We start from the raw sequence: 23,347 nt of genomic DNA, 5'->3' as shown, positions 1-23,347 counted from the left end.
ATCTGTTGGTTTCACCAATTTATTTGTAATATGAGCTACATTTACATGGGACGAAACCTGTTTACTGATGGTGAACCATAGCCCAGATGGAACAAGTGATAAACTGAATCATAATCATTTTGTATCACCTAAATATGCATGGGGTCACTAGGTGAGACCTAGCTTGTAAAATGCCACATTCATGTTAGGGGGTGATTTATGAATCATTGCAGTCAATTTACTGACTGGCTACTGATTCCATCGTTTAGTGTTTATAAATTGTTTTCCTAATTTTGCAGAAGACATATTGTAGAAGAATTATGTGTATATATATGTATGTATATAAAGCTTACAGTTCTCTTTGTTCTAGGAGTCCAAAAAGTTAATGGATGAAGTCATTGGCTACTTCATTCAGTATGTCCAGTGGGTAAAGGATTCAGTAAGTACCCTTACTTTCTAGCCATCATCTAAGTGTCTTTACCTTACTGTACTGCTGTATTTACAGCAACTTGGAGACTTTCATATTATAAGAACTGGCACACATTAGTTTCAGGGACATGTCTAATAAATGCATGTTGCAGGGCAGCACTGATTAACCTGCAGTCAGATTAGCCCTGATAACTGGATTTTCTATATGTGTCCCAAGAGATCTGGTCACCCTACATGTTGTAAAAACCTTTCCAGTTCTCTAGAAGGTAAAATGTTTCTATACGTGTCCCAAGAGATCTGGTCACCCTACATGTTGTAAAAACCTTTCCAGTTCTCTAGAAGGTAAAATGTACTGGAATTCCCCATTAAGCAACGCTTGTGATCTTCAGTGAGTTTGGCAACACGTTGGCGAGAGTGGCAATGTAACCTCTGGGGCATATTGCACACAGAGCATAAAACAATAAATTTTGTTCTGCAAAAATTCCTACTCCCAGTAAAATATTAGCTATGAAGATTTGCTATTTCTTATTTAATCTTGCGTGTCATTCCAAACCTTCTCTGTCACCAAACCTACCACACAACTAAGTGTCCTGTTATACTAATAAATGGAACCTGTAGTAGCTTTTCTAATGCAAGTTTTCATTGAGTGAAGGAAGCACTCAGCAGTTACCCTATTCAGACCAGACAGAAATATGATCTTTGGATGGTATAGCCATAAATCATTGTGCTACAGAACATTTAATTCACTCAATATGGAGATTTCTGTTATTGTATGTCACAAGACCTAGATTGTGTTAAGCAGGCAGTAGGTATCCCATGTTTTGGTTGTCGCTATGGCAAAGACTTGTTTGGACCCCCCCAGTTTTGATAGATGACTATGGGAGATGACAGGCTCTATTCCTGATAAGAGAAAATACATTCAATGGGAGGGGCAAGAAAAAGGCTGATTAATGAAGCAGTTAATGGACTCACTGATTATATTACACTTTCTTCCATTTTGAGGATACCTTCCAGGTGTGTTTGGTGCCAGCAGCGTTGGGATGTTGATGAATAATGCAATGTAGGAGGCAAAAGTTCAGATGAATAGAATGATATCTTCATATTAATATCCTGCCCTTGGCAATGTGTCTTAATGTGGTTTCCTTTTTATGTCTCTTTATTCCTCTAGATTGCCTTTGACGTAGCAGGCTGCAAGCCAGTTGCCAATGTAATAGACACCGCAGTAGATGTGTTTCTGTGCAGCTATATAGTAGACTCTGTGGTAAGATTACTTTTCTACTGTACAAAGGAAGAGCAATTAGAAAAGCATAAGCTAAGCAATGTGTCACATAGTGGGAGGCAAATGTTTTTACAGCTGGAGATTCAGTGCCATCCTAGTTGCTATATCTGCCTCATGTTAAGGAGATATTCACCTTTGGATAAGTGTAAACTTTGTGAAACTAAAATATATCTGCAATTTGTTTCTATTTTTTTTTTTTTTTTTTAAATCAAGTGTTTTTAAGTTGCACGTGTCATCTTTAGGTTTCCCGTGCTCTTCCTTACCCAGACCAAAACCCCTCCCCCTGACTGTTTGACTTCATGGCGATAAAGGGGCAGTGCTCACCGTGTTTATTTGCATGTAGTTAATCTGACTAGCTGAATTGTGTCAACCAATAGGACCAATGAGAAGCAATAAAGCCCAGAAAAAAAGCGGCGCAGTAATGGTTGATACCCAGGGTCGGACTGGGGGGTGCAGGGCCCACCGGGGCTCCCGCCCCAGGGGCCCTGCAGGTGCCCCAGCCAGCCATGTCCCCTACCCCCCCAGGGCCCCCCTAACCCCCCACAGGGCCCCCACCTGATGTCCTCCCCGAGCACGTATAAATTTAATGGGTCGAGAGGAACAGTCAGAAGGGGGAGCGCCGGCAAAGGTCGGACTGGGCCGCCGGGGCCCACCGGGATTTTTCCCGGTGTCCTGGTGGCCCAGTCGACCCTGTTGATACCTGCCTGTCCTTCCCCTTTACTGGTTGTGGGCAGGGCCTCTTCACATGGGGGAACATGAGGAAACTTAAAATCACACAAACTCAGCTTGCGGGGACAAAATCTTAAAAAGCACTTAATTTTAATAAATAAATGCACTTCAAAAATCATTTTACAGATAGCATCTGTGAACATTTAAACGGTAATGTCAGGATGCCTTTTGTTTTAATGGGGAGACAGAAATTCTGCTTTTTTCCGTCTTGTCAAATTTTGTTCTTTCGTCCCATATAAAGGGTCCCACTGAAACATTCATGTGATTTTTCTCTATAAATGATATGTTTGGATGTGCTAAAGCACATGCATTATGGCAGGTTTCCCAGGTGTTATTAGTATTAATGGGCATAGTTAAAGGTATATTTATGGCATTTTATTAAGGTAAAGCTGTGTTTCTTTGTAGAATTCCTTTTGGTTTGGTTTGGGAGGAGCAACTGTGCTTTTAATTCCAGCCATCATTTTCGCAATCCGATTAGCAAAATTCTATCGCAGAATGGACACTGAAGATGTTTATGATGAGTAAGTAAATACAGACCTTTCTATAAAGCATAAATACAGACCTTTCTATACACATATACGCACTATTCTGTTGTATTCTTCAAAGCACAGCAAAGAAACAACATTTGGGGGCCGATGTTTGAGTTAAGGAACTCACGCAGGTTTTGGGGAAAAAAACCTTATTAGTTGAGGTATTTTTCCCTGAGCAGGGTTTTTTACATAAGTTCTGCACCTAAAAGCCGCCAAACTTTTTCTTATTTACAGGAGGACTACACCCCCCCCCAGGTCAAAAAACCCCATTAACTGGATTGCCTCGACCCCCCCCCCCCATCTCTGCCTTAGTGCAGGTGGGGGGGGAGTTAAGGAAGGCCAGTTAAGGGGGTTTTTGACCTGGGAGGGATGTAGTTCTCCTTTTTAGAAAGCCTGCGGGGGGGTGAAACTACCTGAACTAATGAGGTTTTTGTCCCCGAAATCCATTGTGAGTTTCTAAACACACGTGAGGTTTCCTTTTGGATTGCTCAGTCAATTGGTCCCTTAATATATATTTAGGTAAAACATGTACAGGTATGGTATCTCTTATCCGGAAACCCATTTCCCAGAAAGCTTCGAATTATGGAAAGCCTGTTTCCCATAGACTCCATTATAAGCAAATAATTCAGAATTTTAAAACTGATTTCCTTTTTCCCTGTAGTAATAAAACAGTACCTTGTAATTGATCCCTACTAGGATATAAATAATCCTATTTGAATGCAAAACAATCCTATGGAAAGACCCCTTATCCCGAATATCCTTGGTCCCGAGCATTCTGGATAATGGGTCCTATACCTGTATTTTAATGTTTTGACAAATAAATCTCTAAAGTTTAACCCCCTCACTCAAAAATTCTGTCTTCCTAGAGGTAAAAATGATTTGTCAAATAATAACCAATAAATACAACTGCTGCGTATATTTTTATTTATATATAGTTTACTGTTACTCTGTCATAAATCATACGTTCACTTCAAAAGCTCTAATAAATTTTGTATTAAGCAACTTTGTAGCTGTGGGGCTGCCATGCTATACAGAGCTGTTGGGACCACTGTGCATAACAGATAAGCCATAGAGAATACAGTAGTACTTGGTTGATGATAAACAGTCCAGTAACGCACCTTATGCAGGATTTAGATCGCAATTCAGATTAATACAAACAAATAAATGTATAAAAAAATGATATTGACTGAACATTAATGTATCATGTATTGCTGAATATTAAATCGTCACAAAAGATTTTAGGGCTCATTTATTAGTACAGACAAAATGCAAAAAAAAAACCATTTACAGAAATGCTACTAACGATACAAAGTCATGTATTCAGGATGTTAAGTTGACCTTTCTGAATAAAGTACAAATACAGGTCACATGGATAGAAGGGACCCTGGAATTTAGACCTGCCTTGAGGAGATGTTACTTCCAGGTTCCCTTTGCATGTTGCGCCTACACCTTCAGCTGACTTGACCTTTGTTAACCACAGCCTGGGGCTCATTTATATACACTCAGCAGGAAAAACGTTGAAAGCAAACATCTTATTGGTGTCCAACACCAGGAACCATTTTATGTCAGAAATTGTGTTATTTAGGGCATGGCCAAGTTGTGATGCATACAGTATTGCAGGCACCAACTTTTATGCTGGCATTATGGGAAGGAAATGCTGCACCGTGGGTAAAAAACACAGCACCTAGCACATTGCACTTGTAACCCTTGAAATGATCCTTTTTCAGTTAAGCCAATGTTTAAATGACATTTAGAAAGGGAAAAGAAAGATCTCCTCATGCAGTTTTGAGAATAAAATTAGTCAAGCTGTTATTAATTATAGAGCCATTTTTCATGATTTTCAGAAATATTAACAGAGTTGTGTTTCATTAAGACAATATAGGATGAGTATAATTGCTAATTCTCCATGATCTATAATTTCTGTATGTCACAGTACATATATATTAATGACTGTGCACTGGAGAGTGTTAGAGTTCACAGGGTGTTAGAGATGGGCTTTCTGTGTACCATTCTTCTAAAACATTTTTTTTGAGAACTTGCTCTTTCTGTGCCCATGGGAAATGCACATTTACTGATACAGACAAATGTGCGCATACATGTAACCACAATTACCAAAAATATGGCTTCTTTATTGACAGCCTGAGATAACAGTTCTAATTATTTTTTCCTTTTTTATCAACAGTACGTCTGTCTCAGGGACATGGCATTTTACTTTATGATAACTGTTTTTACCATTAGTTGTGTTTCATTCTGACATTCATTCTTCATTTTGTTTCCTTATTTTTTTTATCATTATCATCATTATTCTGTCTGGTTCTGTGGGAGCTCCTTGTATTATACAGCAGCCCTTTTGGTACTTTTCCTACTGCCCCATTTATTGAATGTGCAAGATCAAGCCTACCATCTCTTATGTATTAAATAATTTTGGCTTCTTTTTATATTTTGTAGTGTTGAAACTGTTCCCATGAAAAAGTAAGACTTTTTATATTTTATTTTTACATTTTTTTTCAAGACGTTTTACATGATCATTTAACAAAAATATTTTTTATATTTCAACAATAATTCACATTTTTCATTCACGCATGATACCTATATTTTTTTCTTTGCACAAACTGAATTCAAAAAAGTCCTTTTTTTTTAAATCATGCTCCAGTTTAGCTAATTACATTTTATTTTAATAGCTTTTTTGTCACCCTTGCTACGCTTTGATATATTCATTGTTTTGTTTCAGTTTGGAAAATGGTAATAATGGTTATCATAATGAGTATTTATATGGTATTCACAATCCCGTTATGGCAAGGTACAGTAAGTCTAACATGCATGCTTCAGTTTTGTAAATCATTGAAAAACCTGGTTTCACTGCATGGGGTTTTTTTTTTTTTTTTTTTTTGCATGATTTTACGAAAATGAAAAAAAAATGTGATAAGTTGTTTGGACTTTCATATTCATGTTTGTAAAACTTGGCACTAATGATTTCAGAGTAGTTTTTCTAACAACAGAATCAAGTGGGTCCGGTCCGCTTCAGTAGTGCATGGTTTGATTAGACCTTTGCTAGAGCAGCATGTTTTTGTGTTAAGTCAAGAAAAAACTGTTCTTATTAAACTCCAGGGCCACCCCTTTTATTCATTGTGAAATAGAAATCTACATTGATTGACCTATTGTCATTGCTGCCTTATAAAATGGACGGTCTTTTATAGCTTTGAAAAACTGAGCACTCCCTGAGTGATATTTTTCAGGCGTGATGTAGATATCTATATCCTGAAACAATCATTTTTTTAGCTTGCTAATCAACAGCTCTCCAGCTTGGTTTTTCAGCAGCTATCTGGTTGCTAGGGTCTTATTTACCCTAGTAACCAGGCGGTGGTTTGAACAAGAGATAGGAATGTGCATAGGACAAGGGTCTGCATTAAAAGATAAGTAAGAAAAAGTAACAATCACAATAAAATTGTAGCCTTACTAAACTAGTTTTTGGCTGCCTGGGTTACAGACCCCCATTTGAAAGCAGAAGAGGAAGGCAAATAATTTAAAATGAAAACTAAGTGCAAAGTTACCAGGAATAGGGCATTTTTTAAAATACTAAAAGTTTAGTTAAAGGCAACCAGCACTTTAAAGCAATGGTGCCCAATTGAATCATTCCTTAAAGGAGAAGGAAAGGCAAAAGCCACTGGGGGTGCCAAACGCTAGGCACCCCCCAATGATTGTATTCACTTATCTTTTACCCCGGGCTGGTTCTCCTGTTAGGAGAAAACTGCTCCAGCCTGGAGTAACTGCGAGAGAGTGATCCTCTTCCTTCTGTCTTTGCGCCACTTGCGCAGTAAAGTTAGTATTTAATCCACAGGGAACAAAGTTGAAAATATATGGAAAGGCTCGTGTTGGTACAATTCCTCAGAGGTTCTAAATCGGTATATGAAGCACTGCTTCATGCAGTTCTGTACTTGGAATGTGCAATTTTGGGAGGTTTGTACCAGTGAGGCGCAAGTAGAGGGAGCATGTAACCAGCTGTGACCAGCAGGAAGCTTTCCCCCCACTTTCCCCTTATAATTACGATTATTATTTATAAGCACCACCCCCCATACAGCAAGTTGGCCAGCGATGCGGCCCGTGCCGCTTCTGTTTGCGCCCCGTGCGTACGTGACGTCGGTACGCACGGGCACACCGTGCGTACTGACGTCACGTACGCACGGGGCGCTCGTGCGTACTGACGTCATGTACGCACGGGGCGCAACCCGATCATCACCAGTATGGGGGTATTTCAAAAATGAATATCGTTTTTTAAAAAAAAAAACGGTATTCGGTATTTTACGGTATACCGCCCAGCACTACACAGCCATCTCTTTCATTCTAACTAAATTTCTGCAGCGCTTCCATGTTCACCATTAGATATTATTTAAAGGAACAGTAACACCAAAAAATTAAAGTGTATAAAAATAATTATTATATTATGTACTGTTGCTCTGTGCTGGTACAGCTGGTGTGTTTGCCTCAAAAATACTATTATAGTTTGTTTAAACAAAGCTGCTGTGTAGCCATGGGGGCAGCCATTCAAAGGAGAAAAGGCACAGGCACATAGCAGATAACAGATAAACCCCCATTATCTTCTACAGAGCTTATCTGTTATCTGCTATGTAACCTGTGCCTTTTCTCCTTTTTTCCAGGTTGAATGGCTGCCCCCATGGCTACAGAGCTGCTTGTTTATATAAGCTATAGTACTGTTACTTTAGCAAACACACAACTTTAGCTATGCAGGGTAACAGTACATTATATTTTAAATACTGTAATATACTTTCAATTTTGACATTACTGTTCCTTTAAGAAGGCAGGGGGCTCATCTAACAAAGGTGGTTGCATGTTTTCAGAAACTAATAACCAAACTGGAATCCGCATATTTTATATTATTTGTTTCTGCTCTTGTAGTTTTATTAATTTTTCTTTTGGATTTTCCTATATGATTAGCATGTCTTCATATGACACACTGAATAGGTTCCCTCGAGCCTCTGCCCCACCAAGACATATTGATTGATGGAAATTACTGTATCTGTAGAGTGTGAAGGTATAATTACTTTTCACTGTCTCTTAACCCCTGTCCACTATTTTTTCTCTTTGTCTTCCTAACTGACCTACACAGTATCTTTATTTACAAACTTTCAAATACTTGTCTGTGTTAAAGGAAAACGAAAGTCAAAGTCACTTGGGGGTGCCAAAATGTTAGGCACCCCCAAGTGACTTTGACCCTGTGAGGAGGGAACAGCACCAGCCCGGGGTAGCTGCCGGCGCTTCCTTCCTTCTGATTCGCTGCGCGCGCATGCGCAGTAGAGTGAAAAGCCGAACTTAAACATTAAAGTCGGCTTTTCACTCTACTGCGCATGCGCCCACCGCTGGCATTCAGGAAAAGGAAGCCAGGAAGAAGGAAGCGATCCGCTCCAGCTACCCCGGGCTGGTGCTGTTTTCTCCTAACAGGGGCACCAGCCCGGGGTACGAGGTAAGCGGTTAAAGTCACTTGGGGGTGCCTAACATTTTGGCACCCCCAAGTGACTTTGACTTTCGTTTCCCTTTAAAACAACCCAAAAACTTAAATAATCTGAATACTATCCATATTACAAGTAATAGGTTTTAGCATTTCCAACAAGCCTACCTTAAAGGTATAGAAAACCAAATCTCCAGTGAGATGGTGGACCCTTGGCATTGGAAGTACTACAGATGCCCGTCTGTCAGAAGAACAAATAATTGCTCTTCCAGGTCTCTAGTGACTCCCTGTATCTGCCAGTAGACAGAACCAAGAAGACATACAATCCTTAAAATGAATTCATTTTTTCCAAAGTGCTAAAGTGATATGACATTTTGAACAAAATATGAGGACTGGTTTCAGTGTCCTAAGTTAATGGGTTCCAGAACAATTTGTGACCCCCGTCCCATAACCTTGTGGAAGATGATCTGTGTCATATACACGTATTCTATATTGGATTGGGTCCCCACTGAGCCCTGTACACTTGCACCTGGGTATTTGTTATGCATCTGCTGTCTCTACTGTTATGCCTTTCTGGCTTAATACAGTTTGATCCCTTGTAAAAAACCCATTCTCTTCTGCTCCCCAAAACCGCTACTTTAAGGCCATCCCTACAGCTGATGCCACAAACAGGTGCTCTGTTCTCTGGCGTTTGCTTTAAATGAACTTTAGAATTAAAGTAAAGCTTATGCCATGTAATATGCATGCTGGGGGGTTTCATTTTCTAGGAACATTACACAGACTGTGAAAAAATGAATATTGTAGTGTTTCTACTGTTTATAATGAGGACTTATATGTGAATTGACACTAGCACTCTTCGCTGTCCATGTTCTTTTTTTTTCTCTTTAGTTTTTACCTCAAAATATTCATCATACTAACCCATAACATGTTATTTTTTGCATTTCTTATTGTTCTTTAGTGCCACTGAACAGTGGTAGAAGACACTGGAAATACTGGTAAGCAAATCTATATAATTGCCTTGTACAAGGAGCTAAATGTAAAGACTATGCTTGATAGTAACTGTATCTGTAATACATACTGTACTTGCGTATAAGCCTAGTTTTTCAGCACCCAAAATGTGCTGAAAAAGTCCCCCTCGGCTTATACCCGAGTCAGGTGCCATGGGTCCCTCCAGACTAGCACCCTCTGTCCTTTGTGTGCAAATTAGGCCACCCACAACCAGACCCTCCAGTGCCCTTTCCCACTCCCTTATTCATCTTCATCTACCATCCTCGCCTGTCCCATTCTGCACTAGAAATTGCACTTTATATTCTATATAAACTATATACAGTTTTCAAGGATTTTGTGTTTTAGCTTGGTTGCTGATTGAGCTAAGGGGGTAGTACTCTTAAGATATCATTGTTGATACCATATTGTTTTTGTTGACCCTCTTCTCCACTTACAGAGCTAGTTTACTGTTTTTCTTAAATAAAAATAAATATTTAAAAACATATACCCCACTGATGCCTCATTTAATGTAATTTTATTGGTATTTATTTTGATGAAACTTAGCAGTAGCAGATGCATTTCCCACCCTAGGCTTATACTAGAGTCAATACGTTTTTCCAGTTTTCTTCGGTAAAATTAGGTACCTCGGCTTATATAGATTGGCTTTTACTCGGTAATCTTTTAAATCTAAATCATTTTGTATATTTAACTTTCTTCCTTTCAATGTCTACAGATATTTTACAATTAAAAACCTGCTTAACTCCCCTATACTATATAGAATAATGTAAGGATTCTGGGCTATTGCAAGATAAATATGATGAATGTCAGAGACAAGAAAGCCCCTGTTTCTAGTTGGTTTGGAATGTACGCTAGCAGATGGGAATTTGCCTCCTTTGAAGTCAGGCCCAGCATTTATAGCTTTTTAGATTCTCTGCCTCGTGTCAAGCAAGCGACACCTGCACTGGGATCATGTAATACACAGACAAATATGTGTTATACTAACATTTATATTGTCATTTGATTAAATGTTCCACTGGAAGACTTGGAGCTATGGAATCATTTCCTCAACGTGTATTTTCCATTTCAGGTGCAGGGATTAGAGAAGATACAATTGCAGCCTGCATCACCTTATCCCGATGGAGCTTAGTGGATATATTTGTGAATTCACATCCATCTTAAACAATTGCCCTGACCGGCAGAAGGGGGCAACATGGATAAATGACTTTCAGAAAATAACCACATGACCCATTTACTGCCAAAAAGTAATACAAAACAATGGGGTTTGATGGGACAAAATCAAATGTTTACACCAGTACTAGTTTTTGTATCAGGTATTTTTGTACTATATTTACTGTTGAATTAGGAACGTTGTTTTCGGTATATCTGTAAAAGGCACTGCGGCACAACAGTCATATTTGCACCATTGCAGAAAGCTAAGAAGTTAGCTCTGGTCAGTCAGTCGCAAGGTAGTTGTTAGTAAATCAGTCTGACCACTCTCCCAGTGTTACAGACATAACATGACAAGTTCGTGCACAGTGATAGGTAAGTGGGCATGGCTTACAACAAGTAGTTAAAGGTGAGTTTCTCCTGATATCTAGGTGTGGCTTGCTTTTACTGCTTACAATTTACTATTAAAAAATGAATTGTTAGTTGATAGCAGGCTTATCTCTAGGCAGATGGAGCAAGGGGGTGGAGCCTGTTTTTAAAGAACATACAGCCAGCAATTTTGAATTCATATCTGAACATTTTATGCATTTCTATCATTTTCTAAAGAAATAAAGCTGTGACATATTGCTTTCTGTATTACAGCAGCTGCAGGAGCATTTTCCTATCCTTATCTTTCATCACTATCGTCAGCTCACAGCTCTTCATCATTTTCCTGTTCCTTTTATTGCTTAGCACTAAAATCATAATACTGGCAATGTTACCAGTTGTTTGCCAGTTGTTTCTGCCCAGCTCGATACTGGTTTTTGTGCATTCCATGTGTACTGACTCACTAAAAATCTTAGTTTATTTAAACACAAAAATCATACAAATACTGTGACATATGGCACCTACACCTTCCATGGGGCAATCACACAAATTTGTCCGTGTCACATTATTCTGAGTTAATACAAGTACAGCATTGGACATGTTATCCTCTTTCTCATTGTCATTAGTTCTCTATATTAGAAGCAGGTGTGTGGCGGGGGCCGAAGGTCACCTGTGATATTACAGGTCCCAAAAATATATTTTTGCAGTGGACCTGGGCCCCTGAAGTTCCACCTTGTATTAACATTGTAGGTGCAACTTTTTGTATTGTCACATTTGGGATCCATGACTGTATGAGTACCAGAGAGGTGAGGTGATATATAATAAATAACTGAGAATGGCCAACTACAGCTGTCAACTACAAACTGTCGGTGGGATGCTGGAGGTAGGAGTTCACTGCTTGCTCCCCATCCGGCTCAGTCTAGTGACCTTTCCCATGTACGCCCAGCTTTGCAGTCTCTTCATCAGCCATATTACAATCCTGGAATTGAAATGGAATTGTGATTTACCCAGCAAAGACATCTAAGAAGTGTTAAAAGTTTAAGTTTAAGTGTTTACCATTTTTTGACCAAAACAACATGTCACTAAAACCAATGTATCAGTGGCTGGCATAATACTACTCAGCCCTGTGCTGCCTCAGACTATGGAGACATGCTACCATTATGTATTTAGTTTCCTTTCAGATAGATTGCTTCTCTTGTATATGCACTGACTGTAATAGAATAGCACTGTGCAGACTGTGAATTACTCAAGCAAGGTGCTATCCCCATGTATAAATACGCCAGCTTATGACATTCTCTGTCATTTATTTCCCCTTTAGCAGACCTTGAAGCATGAAGTTACATCATACTGCTTGCACGGAATGTTTATTTTGCTACGTATCTCAAATAAAAATGGTAGTTTTATGTTTATGTTACGCACCTTCTGTCCGATGCAGCTTGCTCCATTATCGCTGTGATACAGAATATCATCTCTGAATGGCAAGTAAAGGCTAATTCACTGGGGACTGCTTATATATAAGGTAACCCCCAGTGAACTAACTGGCTTGAAGCTTTTCCCTTTTCATAAAAAAAGCACCATTTTAGAGACAACTATAAGGAAGCACTAAGCCCTGTTGTTACCTCTCGTCCCAGGGAGCCCTTGTGTAGGCTTCGCATCTGCACACACAGTACAGTTATAGGACCTGTTATCCAGAATGCTTGAGGCCTGGGGTTTTTTAGCATACTGTGTATGAGTGTATGATCTGAAGCCAATGCAAGGATTAGTGCTGACATCCCCAGGCCGGTGCATCTTGTCCAAAACAGAGTTGTGTTCTCAATGGAGCAAGCAATATGGCATACACGGTGACTGACATAGCAACCTAGCAGAGGTTACCAAAATTAAATAACCTGCAGGAAAGGAAACTGAACCATCCTCGTTTTAAAGGAATTTAGTTCTACTCTTTCTGCTTCCCATTGGATTGTGACCCTAGGGGCTTAGTGTTTCTCAGTCGCTGTGTGCCAGCCAGGAGCCACTTCATTAGCAGATATCCAAAGCTTTGTACCTTTGTCAAACAGGACCAGCAAATATACCCCATGTTTTTGCTTCTACACGTTATTTTCTGTAATGTACTGAGAATAGCTGCACTGTACCGACTCCTGAATACTTCCCTACGGGCGAGACTGCTTCTGTTTGGCAGGAGTCACGGCATAGCTCCGCAGGAATAACTTGTATATAAACATTTGGATTCGTAGCTTTAATAAAATGTTCTATTTTTAATGTCATATGAAGTGGATGGTGAAATCCAGTAAATAAAAACAACTTGGTACATTCTTGTTGTCACGTTAATAATTGTGTGATGGCTAAGAAGGGTGTGAATGGCGGAGGGTAAAAACCTGACATCTGATCCTACTGGGACATTGTAAAAGGCAAACGTACCCACAGCCCTGTCCTTTCAGAAGTGTCTGTGTGCCCAGTCATGTAGCCAAGACTTGTATTTTTTATTCTAACTACATTCTGATCATAAAAAGCCAAGTGGTGACTGGTTGCTATGAGTTATCACTCATACCCCCTATAACCAACAAACAGCTTTATTTCCCTGTTAAAACAAACTTACGCTGAGCCCCCGGCATAAGCTACTGGCTGGCACGGCCAGCTGAGAAAGGGCTGCAGTTATAACAGCTATATAGTTCTGTGAAGTAAACACTGAGTTACCTCCCATCATTATTATACAGTTTGTTTTAAGTCTATTAACACCCTGTATGTGTCTGTCAAGTGCATAATAAGGGGAGGGAATTCCAGTTGCCGCTGCTATAAGCTGATTTGTGTTTAGACCTGCAATGAGTCTTTATGATGATTATAAACAATGAGAATTACTAGAAAATGAGCCAGGAGGCATCTTAAGAAGCCCGTGTATAAGGTACCCATATTTCATCAAAGGCAATCTGCAAAATCTCTCCTCAACTCATAATCCTCACTTTTGCTCATCTTTTAACTCTTAATCCTCACTTGCGGCTTTCTCGGGCCCTCGGAACACCCAGGAGCTGGGACCAGCCATTCTTTCATGGAACCCAATCAATTCTCTTTCCTGAACAAACAAAAAGAAAGACAATATAATAGTACATCCTTACTACCATTCTCCCCAAACAGTAACATTGACTCAATACATAGAACCATCAATTAAATTATTAAAGGGGTAGTTAACTTTTAGTGTTTTATAGAATTACCTATTCTTTGCAATTTTTCAGTTGGTCTAAGTTTTTATTTTTTATAGTTTTTAACTACTTGCCTTCTTTTTCTGACTCTTTCCAACTTTCAGATTGGGATCACTGAGCCAAAAAAACCTATTGCTCTGTGAGGCTACAATTTTATTGTTGATAATTTTTATTCTTTATCTTTCTATTCAGTCCCAACTCTATTCATATAATCTCTCTCTATTTCAAACCACTGCCTTGTTGCTAGGTTAAGTTGGATCCTAGCAACTACATAGCTGCGGAAATTTCAAACTAGAGCTGTAGAGCTGTAGAACAAAAAGCTTTGCATAACAACCGCAAATAAAAATGAAGACCAATTGCAAATTGTCTCAGAGTAGCACTCTCTACATTATACTAAAAGTTAATTTGAAGGAAACAACCCCTTTTGTAGCAGATTTATTATAGATTGAATGGGCTTAATGCTTTGTTAGTGAGAGAATACAATGTTACTAGAATGATCTCGATGCAAGCTTATCCAGGGTCTCATTGTTCTTTAGGAGTCAGAAAGAAGTTTCCCCCTCTAATAAGGTAGGTAGGGGTGCACCAATGCAAATTTCTGTATCAGGGTGAATACCAAATCCAAAGCTCTGACTGAACCAAGTTTGAACTTTAATTTGCAGTTTAGGACAATGACGGGGATGAAATCAGAAACCAAACCATCAACAATTGATCTAAAGTCATGTGATCATAATTGGGGGTTTGGAATTGGTCCTAGTATTGGCGGCTAGCGGTGCGGAGTTTGTACCCTGTCTCTGAGTGAGCGCGGCTTTCCTCCTAGTTCTCTCTTCTAACTCCAACTCCGTGCAGGTTCATTGGCTCTGGATGAACTTGACCTTTGTGTCTGTGGCACAGAAACCAGACTGTAAGTTTTACTGGATCAATGTAATGAACATTATATATTGCTGCTTATATATTGCCACTATACAAATGAAGAACACTTATCATTATTAGTTATATGTGAACAAACAGATTAGGATACATTTCTTTATGGGAATTTCACCGTTAGCTTCTTCCTAACATCCCTATTTAGATAATTTTGCAGTTCAGTTCTAAATAGTGAAGCAAAGTGACCCTGCCAGTACAGAGCAATATAGGGAGAAAGGCTAGTTACTCTCAGGATCAGTCATGAATGCAGCTGGGAGACACCCGAAGCATCTATTCTGTACATAGAGTTACCAAGTTATATATATATTTCTTAAGTTATCCTGCAGAATTGAACAAGATGTGTCTTGTCATAAAACTATGAGATCACATTGGGTCATTAGGCACCGCTTTGAGCTATAAATTACAGGCACATTCTTGCTTTGGACGAGACTTTTATTCCCCCTAAAACGTTTTCAGCGCCTAACAGAGACTTTATTGCGCATCAGCAGCTTACACTAAGTACAGCGACTTGCCCTTTATTGCTTCTCTCTCCAGTATAAGGATCTAACTGTAAACATGAAGCTTCATATCATCCTTTCAGCAGTGGCAGTGTTCTTCATTGGAACCCTGGCGCAGAACCCAGAAAGCGGAGAAAGGTTACCATTTCAGACCAAAGCCAAGGATGCTTGTGTGATGAGCCCCACCGGCCAAGGTGAAATCCGATTAAAAATCGAATGCAAAAATCAAGGCAAGTCATACACGTGTGAATTTGCAGGAAAACCATCCTACTGCCGCGCTTACAACAGAGACAAAAAGGGATTCTGGAAAAAGCTCAGTGAGGATCTATCAAAAGTAACCAATCCATGTGATGCACAGGTCATCAAGCACAGCCTGTGCCCCAAAGCCCCTTCTCAATCTCAGCTTCGACAAGTTCATGGGAGCCCACAATCTGATACGTCTAAAGCCGAATCCAACGCACAGGCACCGCAGAAGACAACAACCAAGAAGCCTCCAGTGACCAAGAAACCTGCTGCACCCAAGAAACTGGTAGAAGAACCAGAGAACCCCAAAGCAATGAAGATCGCAAAGGAACGCTGCTGGTGGTACTTCCAAAAATTCTGCTCCTACATGATAGAGATATTTATTAGCTAAAGGTAACTACATATTGACTTTCTGTTTTTATTAATGGTTCACTCTTCTCAGTTGCAGTCAGGCTGGGTGGTGGGGAATGGAACGCGGTTGCAGGTTTTAGTCTTCCAATTCTCAATGTGTAGTTGAGGGGCCTCTGGATGGTGGGCCACCAGTTCATGTAGGTCCAGAAGGGTGTAATTCATGACCAACTGCAGTGCTGCAGATCAAATTGTGCCACCATGCTGTCAGTTATTATGGGGTCCTCTGAGACACCTGCTTTAATGAGTTACTCATGATGCAACATATGTAGTGGAGGCTTTTATTTACCAACATAGCCATAACGACTAATGCACACTTTGCTTTCAGTGGTTGCTATGGATTATTTCCCTGGCACATATTTGCATCTACATTAGTAAATTGGGCCCTATAGTAAAGAGAAATATATATATATATATATATATATATATAAAACAATCTGACTTTCCCGAATTAGCTGAGCTCTTTGTGACATATTTTGATTATTTTGTTTTATAAATCAAAACTAAACAATTTGGTAGAAATAGGGAAAAATGCAGATTGAAGAAAAGCCTTCAAATAGAAAATAGGTAAAAGGACAATACTAAAGTCTCCCAGTAAAATACACAGACATTCAGGGCTAGAAAAAGAATCTTCTTCTTCCCAAAATATTAGGTAGAACAGGGAATGCAGCTCCAGCCACTGTATTACTGTTCCTTTCTCCTTCTAGATTTCTTTGCAAACGATTTGCCGTACAATAGTTTGTGTTTGTCAGTGATAGTCTTGGTGTCATTCTCAATTTCATGCTGCATAATGGGAATCTGTAGGGTAAGTGTAGTTCTACCCCCTGCCCTGCAGTATTTGCCACCATCCCTTGGCAGAACATCATGGTGCAACTCTACTGACCTCTGTGGATCTCCATTGAAACAGAAGTGACACCATATCAATACTAATCTTGCACTTTTTAATTATTATTATTATTATTATTATTAACATTTATTTATAAAGCACCAACATATTCCGCAGCGCTGTACTTAACTTTAAGTGCAAAAATCACATTTAACACACTCTATGAAGTCCATGTATGATGTGCATTTAACTGTATATTACATATACCCGTGTCTTGGTGAGTCAGTGCGCAGGGCAGGCAATTACTTTACACAATCTGCCTGTGTGCTCAATTGGTTATCATTAAGGCTCGATAGAATACCAATTGAGGATCCTGCATGTCTGAAGCAGGGATCCCCAACCTTTTATACCCTTAAATCACATTCAAATAGAAAAAATGTTGGGGAACAACACAAGAATGAAAAAAGTCCTGTGGTTCCAAGTATGATTGGCTCTTTGGTAGCCCCTATTTGGACTGGCAGCCTACAGGAGGCTCTGTTTGACATTAAACTGGGTTTTTATGCAACCAAAACTTGCCTGCAAGCAACATTCAAGGGGTTGGTGAGCAACATGTTGCTATTGAACCGCGCGTTGGGGGTTGGAGGGATCTGAAGGGTAGAGGTTTAGCCTTTCCTTAAGGTTTCAGATGGCTTTGAGGAGGAGCAGCCTCATTCAGTGATGGGCAGGCTCTATGGGTTAGCGAGGAATCCCCCCATATAATGTATGGAATAGCCACTCCCCAAATGGAGAATGATTGTAGGGGGTTATTACTATGGCTCTGTTTCACCAGGGCAGGAACTCAAAGGTACAGATTACTGGAGGGTCTTGTACACTGCGGCTGGAAGCAATGGTACTACGTCTGTGTGTAACTAATAGTGTTGCAAGAATGGAATTCCTTGTGTGACACTGAGACCTCCATGGTTTCACGTTATAAATTGCTCATTAACTTGGTTAAGAATCAGTGGAGGGCAGTTTATTGTCTATGTAGCAACCTACAGTGTGGTCTTATTTGGGAGCTGCGGAGGGGTGCCAGCCAATAGCAATACAAATGCAACACATTTTTGCTAATTGTAAGAAAGTAAATTTGGTCCCGACTGTACCTGTCTCCAGTATATGTGTTGTACATGAATATTTAAGGCTTAAAAGACACACTGGAAAATGTTTGCTCATTGCTAGTGATCAATATTATTCCCAGGGGTATAAGAGTGTGGTTATATGAATAAATACATGAGATTAAATGTCTTCCTTTTCCCTTGATCCTTCCATAGTGGGCTGAGTTCTGGTTCCTCGGTACCAGAGTAACAAGCTGTGACTGTGATTACGGTGCATGAAGGCCTTCCAGTCTCGCTGGCAGAGATTACATAGCATGGCGTAGATAGTGGGCCTGCCCCATAGCACAAAAATATTGCACCAAAATCTCCAGGGGTCATTTACAACCTCTGGGTCAGTGTCCAATGTGATTTGTTGCACTTTCCACGCATCCGTCTTCTATGGCAGAATCGGTGTGGGTCCCTGCACTGCCTTTCCATCTGCAGAGATATGCGGCTACCCCAATGAATATTGCCTTGTCTGTGACCGGACTGGCAATCCAACCAGTGACTGGCAAGTGCCAGAGGGGCTGCTGTAAGATCCCATAGACACTCACTATTTATTGGGCTGTTTGCGTACTGGAAATACCAGGACCTATTTTGAATCCCAGTCTGGGCCTGGGGGCTGGAGAGGGGAGGCACCCTACTCATCCCTTAACTTGTTCATTATTCATTATTTAGTTATGGGGCAGCAGAGGATGCAAGAGCGCAGGCAGTTAGGAAGGGGCTGGCCTGCACCCCCTGACGCAGCGTTCTGGATTTGCTGGATGGGTACTAAGGGGCATGCCCTTGGCCTTCTTGTATGACCCCTTATGAGACCATATTACTGCATAATCACCTAAAAAGTAGCTCCCTTATGGAAATATATTGGAAACAGCACTTCGTTTGCAACAGACAAAAAACAGCAAACATCAAAAACTCTGTGAAGTGTCCACTAACCATAGAGAGGAGATCTCAAATGGCATCATTTTATAGGAAGCCCTGAAAAAGCCCCCAACAATCTGCTGTATTGGAAATGGAACAAAACGACAGAGTAGATTTACAGGATACTTGCCCTTGTTTCTTTTGCAAAGCCCCCACCTCATCTAACTCTTCTCCTCTCTTCCTTTCTCTCCCACATGCTTTGTTCCTTTATTAGCAGTACTGTAATGGTAAATGTAATAAAGTCATATAATGCACGGAGAATAAAATTGCTGTTTTTTGTTTTTACAGGAGGGGCTCAGGTCACCATTGGAAATTCTCTTTTTGTGCTCATTTTGTAATCCAGTGAGACTGTCCATGTACATACCAGTCATTAACAAACACCTCTATTGCCCATTCCTACAGAAAAGGCTGAGCTGAAGTTGATATATTTGGGCGTGGGACCCCCACATTCTCCAGTGCGCTGCTGTACATAGCCAACCTGAAACTGCCGGGATATTCATGTGCTTTTGTTAAATATATATATTATAAAGTGTGTATTTATAGCAGAGAATCTCCTCATCATCATTACTATGTTTTTATAATAAATGCCATAAAACAGTACAATTCTATTTGACATTTTCTTATATTGCCTTAATAAACATTTTTGTTTTTGCTGGAAAGAAAAAAATTTGTCCTTATATTTCATTTCAACCAGCGGTTTTGAGGCACCTCAGTGTTTAGTAGCTCCTCTGGTACGTAAAAATAATAGCCAGCATTGCTATCCATTCATCACCTGGCCCCCATAAGGGCGCACCACACATGTGACTGTCACTGAGATTCATGGGAAGTTCGTGGGAGGTATAACTAAATGGCTGGGAGATGAAACACCCAGGATTATTATGTATACCATTGTCCTTAAACAGATATTGTAGTGACACTGTAGTCAATAGCTGGATTTATATAGGGAATAATGTACCCCCTGTTGTAAATTATAAGGATATTATAAGTCACCATGGATTACCATGACCATAAAAAGATCATGGAACTCCAAGGTGACTTGTAATAGCCTCATATATTAGAAGAGGGGTCCATTAGTTGATATAATACTGATTCACCACTAACACTACAGAAGCTTGACACAAACTGCTTTAGAACAAAAATTTTATAACAAAAAAGTTAAAAAGCAGAACAGGCAGAAAACAGTTCTAAGCAGAGGCAATTGGTCTGGGCAGCCATTCGGTCACAAGGTCGGGGAAGATGACAGACATGCAGAAATCCAATGAGAGGCCACCAGTCAGAAACCAGGGAGTCAAAACCAGAGGGGAACAGGGGCAGGGCAGGGACCGAATTACAGGACAGGAACTTGGATGACTTGGCCATCAGGAAGCTAAAGATCCAGCACTGGTTGTTGGAGGAGCCAAGCTTAAATAGCACCTTAATTAGGCTTTTGCCTGCAGATGGATTGTAGGTGGTTACCAGGGATCACGGACAGGGAGAAAAGTCATTGATGTTATCCACCAGGCCCAACCACACTGCCTCCTGTGGCTCAGCCTGGAGTGGCCGTGGCCAGCATACCCCAGGTTCCTGACAGTCATTAGCCTGACCTAACTTTCAAGAAATGTGATACGTTTCAAACTGCTGGAATCACTCTGGACTCCCCAGTTAAATTTTTTATAAATCAGACTCTAACTCTTGCCCTCAACGCAAGCCCTGAAAATTATACTTTATTGTACGGCTCGCTAGCAACACATATGTAGGTTGCAGGCCCAGACTGGCAATCTGTGAGTTCTGGCAAATTCCAGAGGGGCTGCTGTAAGATGCCATAGTCAGTCACTATTTATTGGGCACACGGGGGCTGTTTGGGCCTCTGTGTACTTGAAATGCCAGGGCCTATTCTGAATCCCAGTCGACGCCTGGTAGGTTGCACTGCAGTTGCTGCACTTACAGTTCAAGTACAATGCTAAGTACTGCCGGTGAGTTCCATTGACTGGCCTGTCAGTGATAAGCAGAGAAGGAAACAAACTGCTCTAGTAAATGTTTTTGCCTGTTGTCATAGCTGGCACGGTGACAGTAACAAATAATATAGTGAATTCTGCCCTGGGATGACACACGCTACAGTTATATGGCACTGCTCAAAGGTTACACGCTGTACAACTTTAATGAGTCTAAATACAGCGGATGCCACTTAGAATGACGTAATATAGCAATAATAACACAATGTCATTAACCCCACACAATATCAGGAACAGGGTAAGATCAAAAACCTGCCAGTCAGTACTATATAACTGAGCCCTGGATATCAGCAGAGAGTCCAGATATTCTGATTGGTGGGTTGCCACCTGGCTGGTACTTTGCAGGCCTAGGCGGTAAAACACAGACTAAAGCCGGCCATACACGCACCAATATTATCATTACAAAACCCTTGCATATCGGTTGTCTCGTCGATCGGGTGGGACAAATGGTTTTGCTGCGCTTAGGGCTGAATTTGTTAGATAGGGGTAGAATTCCTTTTGTTTCTACCTCCATATCTGATGATTCAGCCCTGAATGTCAATGGAGGATACGAACCTTCTTTCATGCTACCAATGGTCGCAGGAAAGATCATAATTGTAACATGTATGGCTACCTTAAGGTCTGTATCACAAATTAACCAGCAGTGTACCACTCTCCGATCCACCCACAATGCACTGCAAACTTACCTTTTTTTCTCTGCCTTTTTCCAATCCTTCGTAGGACATCAGTGATGGGCCTGCCCCTTTGACATCACAGACCACCCCTTTTGTTGCCGCCTCCTCTGCTGCCTGGTGAGTTAGCTTTAAAAAGGTAGCAACCCTGAGCAGTTCAGTATAAAAATGAAACTGGGTAAAATAGATAGACTGTGCAAAATAAAAAATATTTTCAATATAGTTAGTTGGGCAAAAATGTAATCTATAAAGGCTGGAGTGGGCAGATGTCTTACCTAATAGCCAGAACACTACTTCCTGCATTACAGCTCTCTGAGCTTTTAGCAGTCAGGAACCAATCAGTGACTTGAGGGGGGGGGCCATATGGGACATAACTGTCAGTTAGTTTGCATTTGTCCCATGTCACTGACTAATGAACAGGTTAAAGACCTGAAAGCAGAAAGTAGTGTTCTGTCCATTATGTTAGACATCTGCTCACTCCAGACTTTTTTAGATTACATTTCTGCCTAACTAACTATATTGAAAATATTTTTTATTTTGCGCAGTCTGTCTATTTTACCCAGTTTCATTTCTACACTGAACTGTTCCTTTAAAGCCATGTTCTGATTGGGGGACAGCGGCACTGTGACGTACAATCATTGCTGATAACATACAGGCGGTATAAGCACGGGGCAGAGGCACTTATGAAGAGGAGAATGGGAGACAGTTGGCTTAGTACAAACAACCAGCTGGGTACAGAGATTACACTAATATGCACAGCAGAAGACCATCTTACCATCACTAGGTTTGTTCTTCTCATTATTCCCATAGCAACAGGTCCGTCTCCAACACTATATTATAGACAGGGAGTGAAGGATGTTGGATTGCCACCATTACTATGGCTGCTAAAGCTCACTGGCCTGTCTCTGCTCATAACAGTCTCATTTAGTCTCACATGTCCTCTCTCTACATACGCTCTCTGTTTGGCCTCACTCAGTGTTTTTGCATTTGCCGCACTCTGCTGTAACCCACAGGATTGTTTCCAATGATCTTCTAGCATACATTATCCTTTTCTTGTTCAGAATCAAAGCAAGACTGTGCAGAATAAGCTAATTTCTTATGTTCTCCATTATGTATATAAAGGTACACAAACGGAGTGTGTTTGCCCTGTAAGGGATCTCCTTGTTTGCGCTCAGACTGTAGCGTGTATTTGCGTGAGTGCCAGTACTTTACTGTATGTAAACACCTATCTACATGAGGAATCCTTATCCTGTAGCTCAAGGCCCAGGAACAAGTGTCTGTGCTGGTTAGGGTGGATCTCCTTGATCCCCTTAAATACAGTTAAACACGGGTCATTAAAATGAATGGGACAGAGGTCATTAAAGTGAATTATTGACAGAATTATTTCTGACTCCCAGACTTATTCTGGGTAACCTGAGCAATATGTGACGTATGGATTTCCTTCTATACTTACAATGGTTCTTTTAGGTGCATGGAACAACCTACCAACTGATCCTCGGCTTCATACCTCGGGCACATGGCTCCCCCTAGAGTCCAAATGCTGATATTTCCCAATTCCACCCCCCAAAATACATGCAGTTCAGTCTGAATTTCAAATGCCTTGAAGCTGAAACCA

General features: G+C 40.5%; 2 protein-coding genes across 21 annotated transcripts in view; both read left to right on the top strand.

Moving 5' to 3' along the window:
- prom1 (prominin 1) overlaps positions 1-13,237 on the top strand; it is an 82,068-nt gene extending 68,831 nt beyond the window's left edge. For 9 of the 20 annotated variants that reach the window (XR_004222445.1, XR_004222424.1, XR_004222566.1 and 6 more), the window contains 8 exons: positions 350-418; positions 1,577-1,669; positions 2,822-2,937; positions 5,395-5,418; positions 5,678-5,746; positions 7,900-7,996; positions 9,369-9,405; positions 10,485-13,237. Coding sequence is in view for 8 of the 20 variants with exons in the window: in NM_001097180.2 (NP_001090649.2) it covers positions 350-418; positions 1,577-1,669; positions 2,822-2,937; positions 5,395-5,418; positions 5,678-5,746; positions 7,900-7,966 (438 nt within the window). In the remaining 12 variants the exon portion in view is untranslated. 20 annotated transcript variants of the gene reach the window in all.
- Positions 13,238-15,463: 2,226 nt separating this feature from the next.
- On the top strand, positions 15,464-19,737 carry fgfbp2 (fibroblast growth factor binding protein 2). Its single transcript, XM_002938639.5, has 2 exons — positions 15,464-16,178; positions 19,359-19,737. Exon 1 carries the CDS (start codon positions 15,601-15,603, stop codon positions 16,174-16,176), a length of 576 nt encoding a protein of 191 aa, XP_002938685.1. The 5' UTR covers positions 15,464-15,600; the 3' UTR covers positions 16,177-16,178; positions 19,359-19,737.
- Positions 19,738-23,347: the final 3,610 nt, after the last annotated feature.

This window comes from Xenopus tropicalis, chromosome 1 (assembly GCF_000004195.4).
Source record: "Xenopus tropicalis strain Nigerian chromosome 1, UCB_Xtro_10.0, whole genome shotgun sequence".
In the NCBI taxonomy this organism is placed as follows: domain Eukaryota; kingdom Metazoa; phylum Chordata; class Amphibia; order Anura; family Pipidae; genus Xenopus; species Xenopus tropicalis.
This window is presented reverse-complemented; position numbering and strand designations above follow the sequence as displayed.

Coding starts and splice junctions, on each gene's coding strand:
- fgfbp2 (XM_002938639.5), top strand. CDS start 15,601: ATGAAGCTTCATATCATCCTTTCAGCAGTGGCAGTGTTCTTCATTGGA.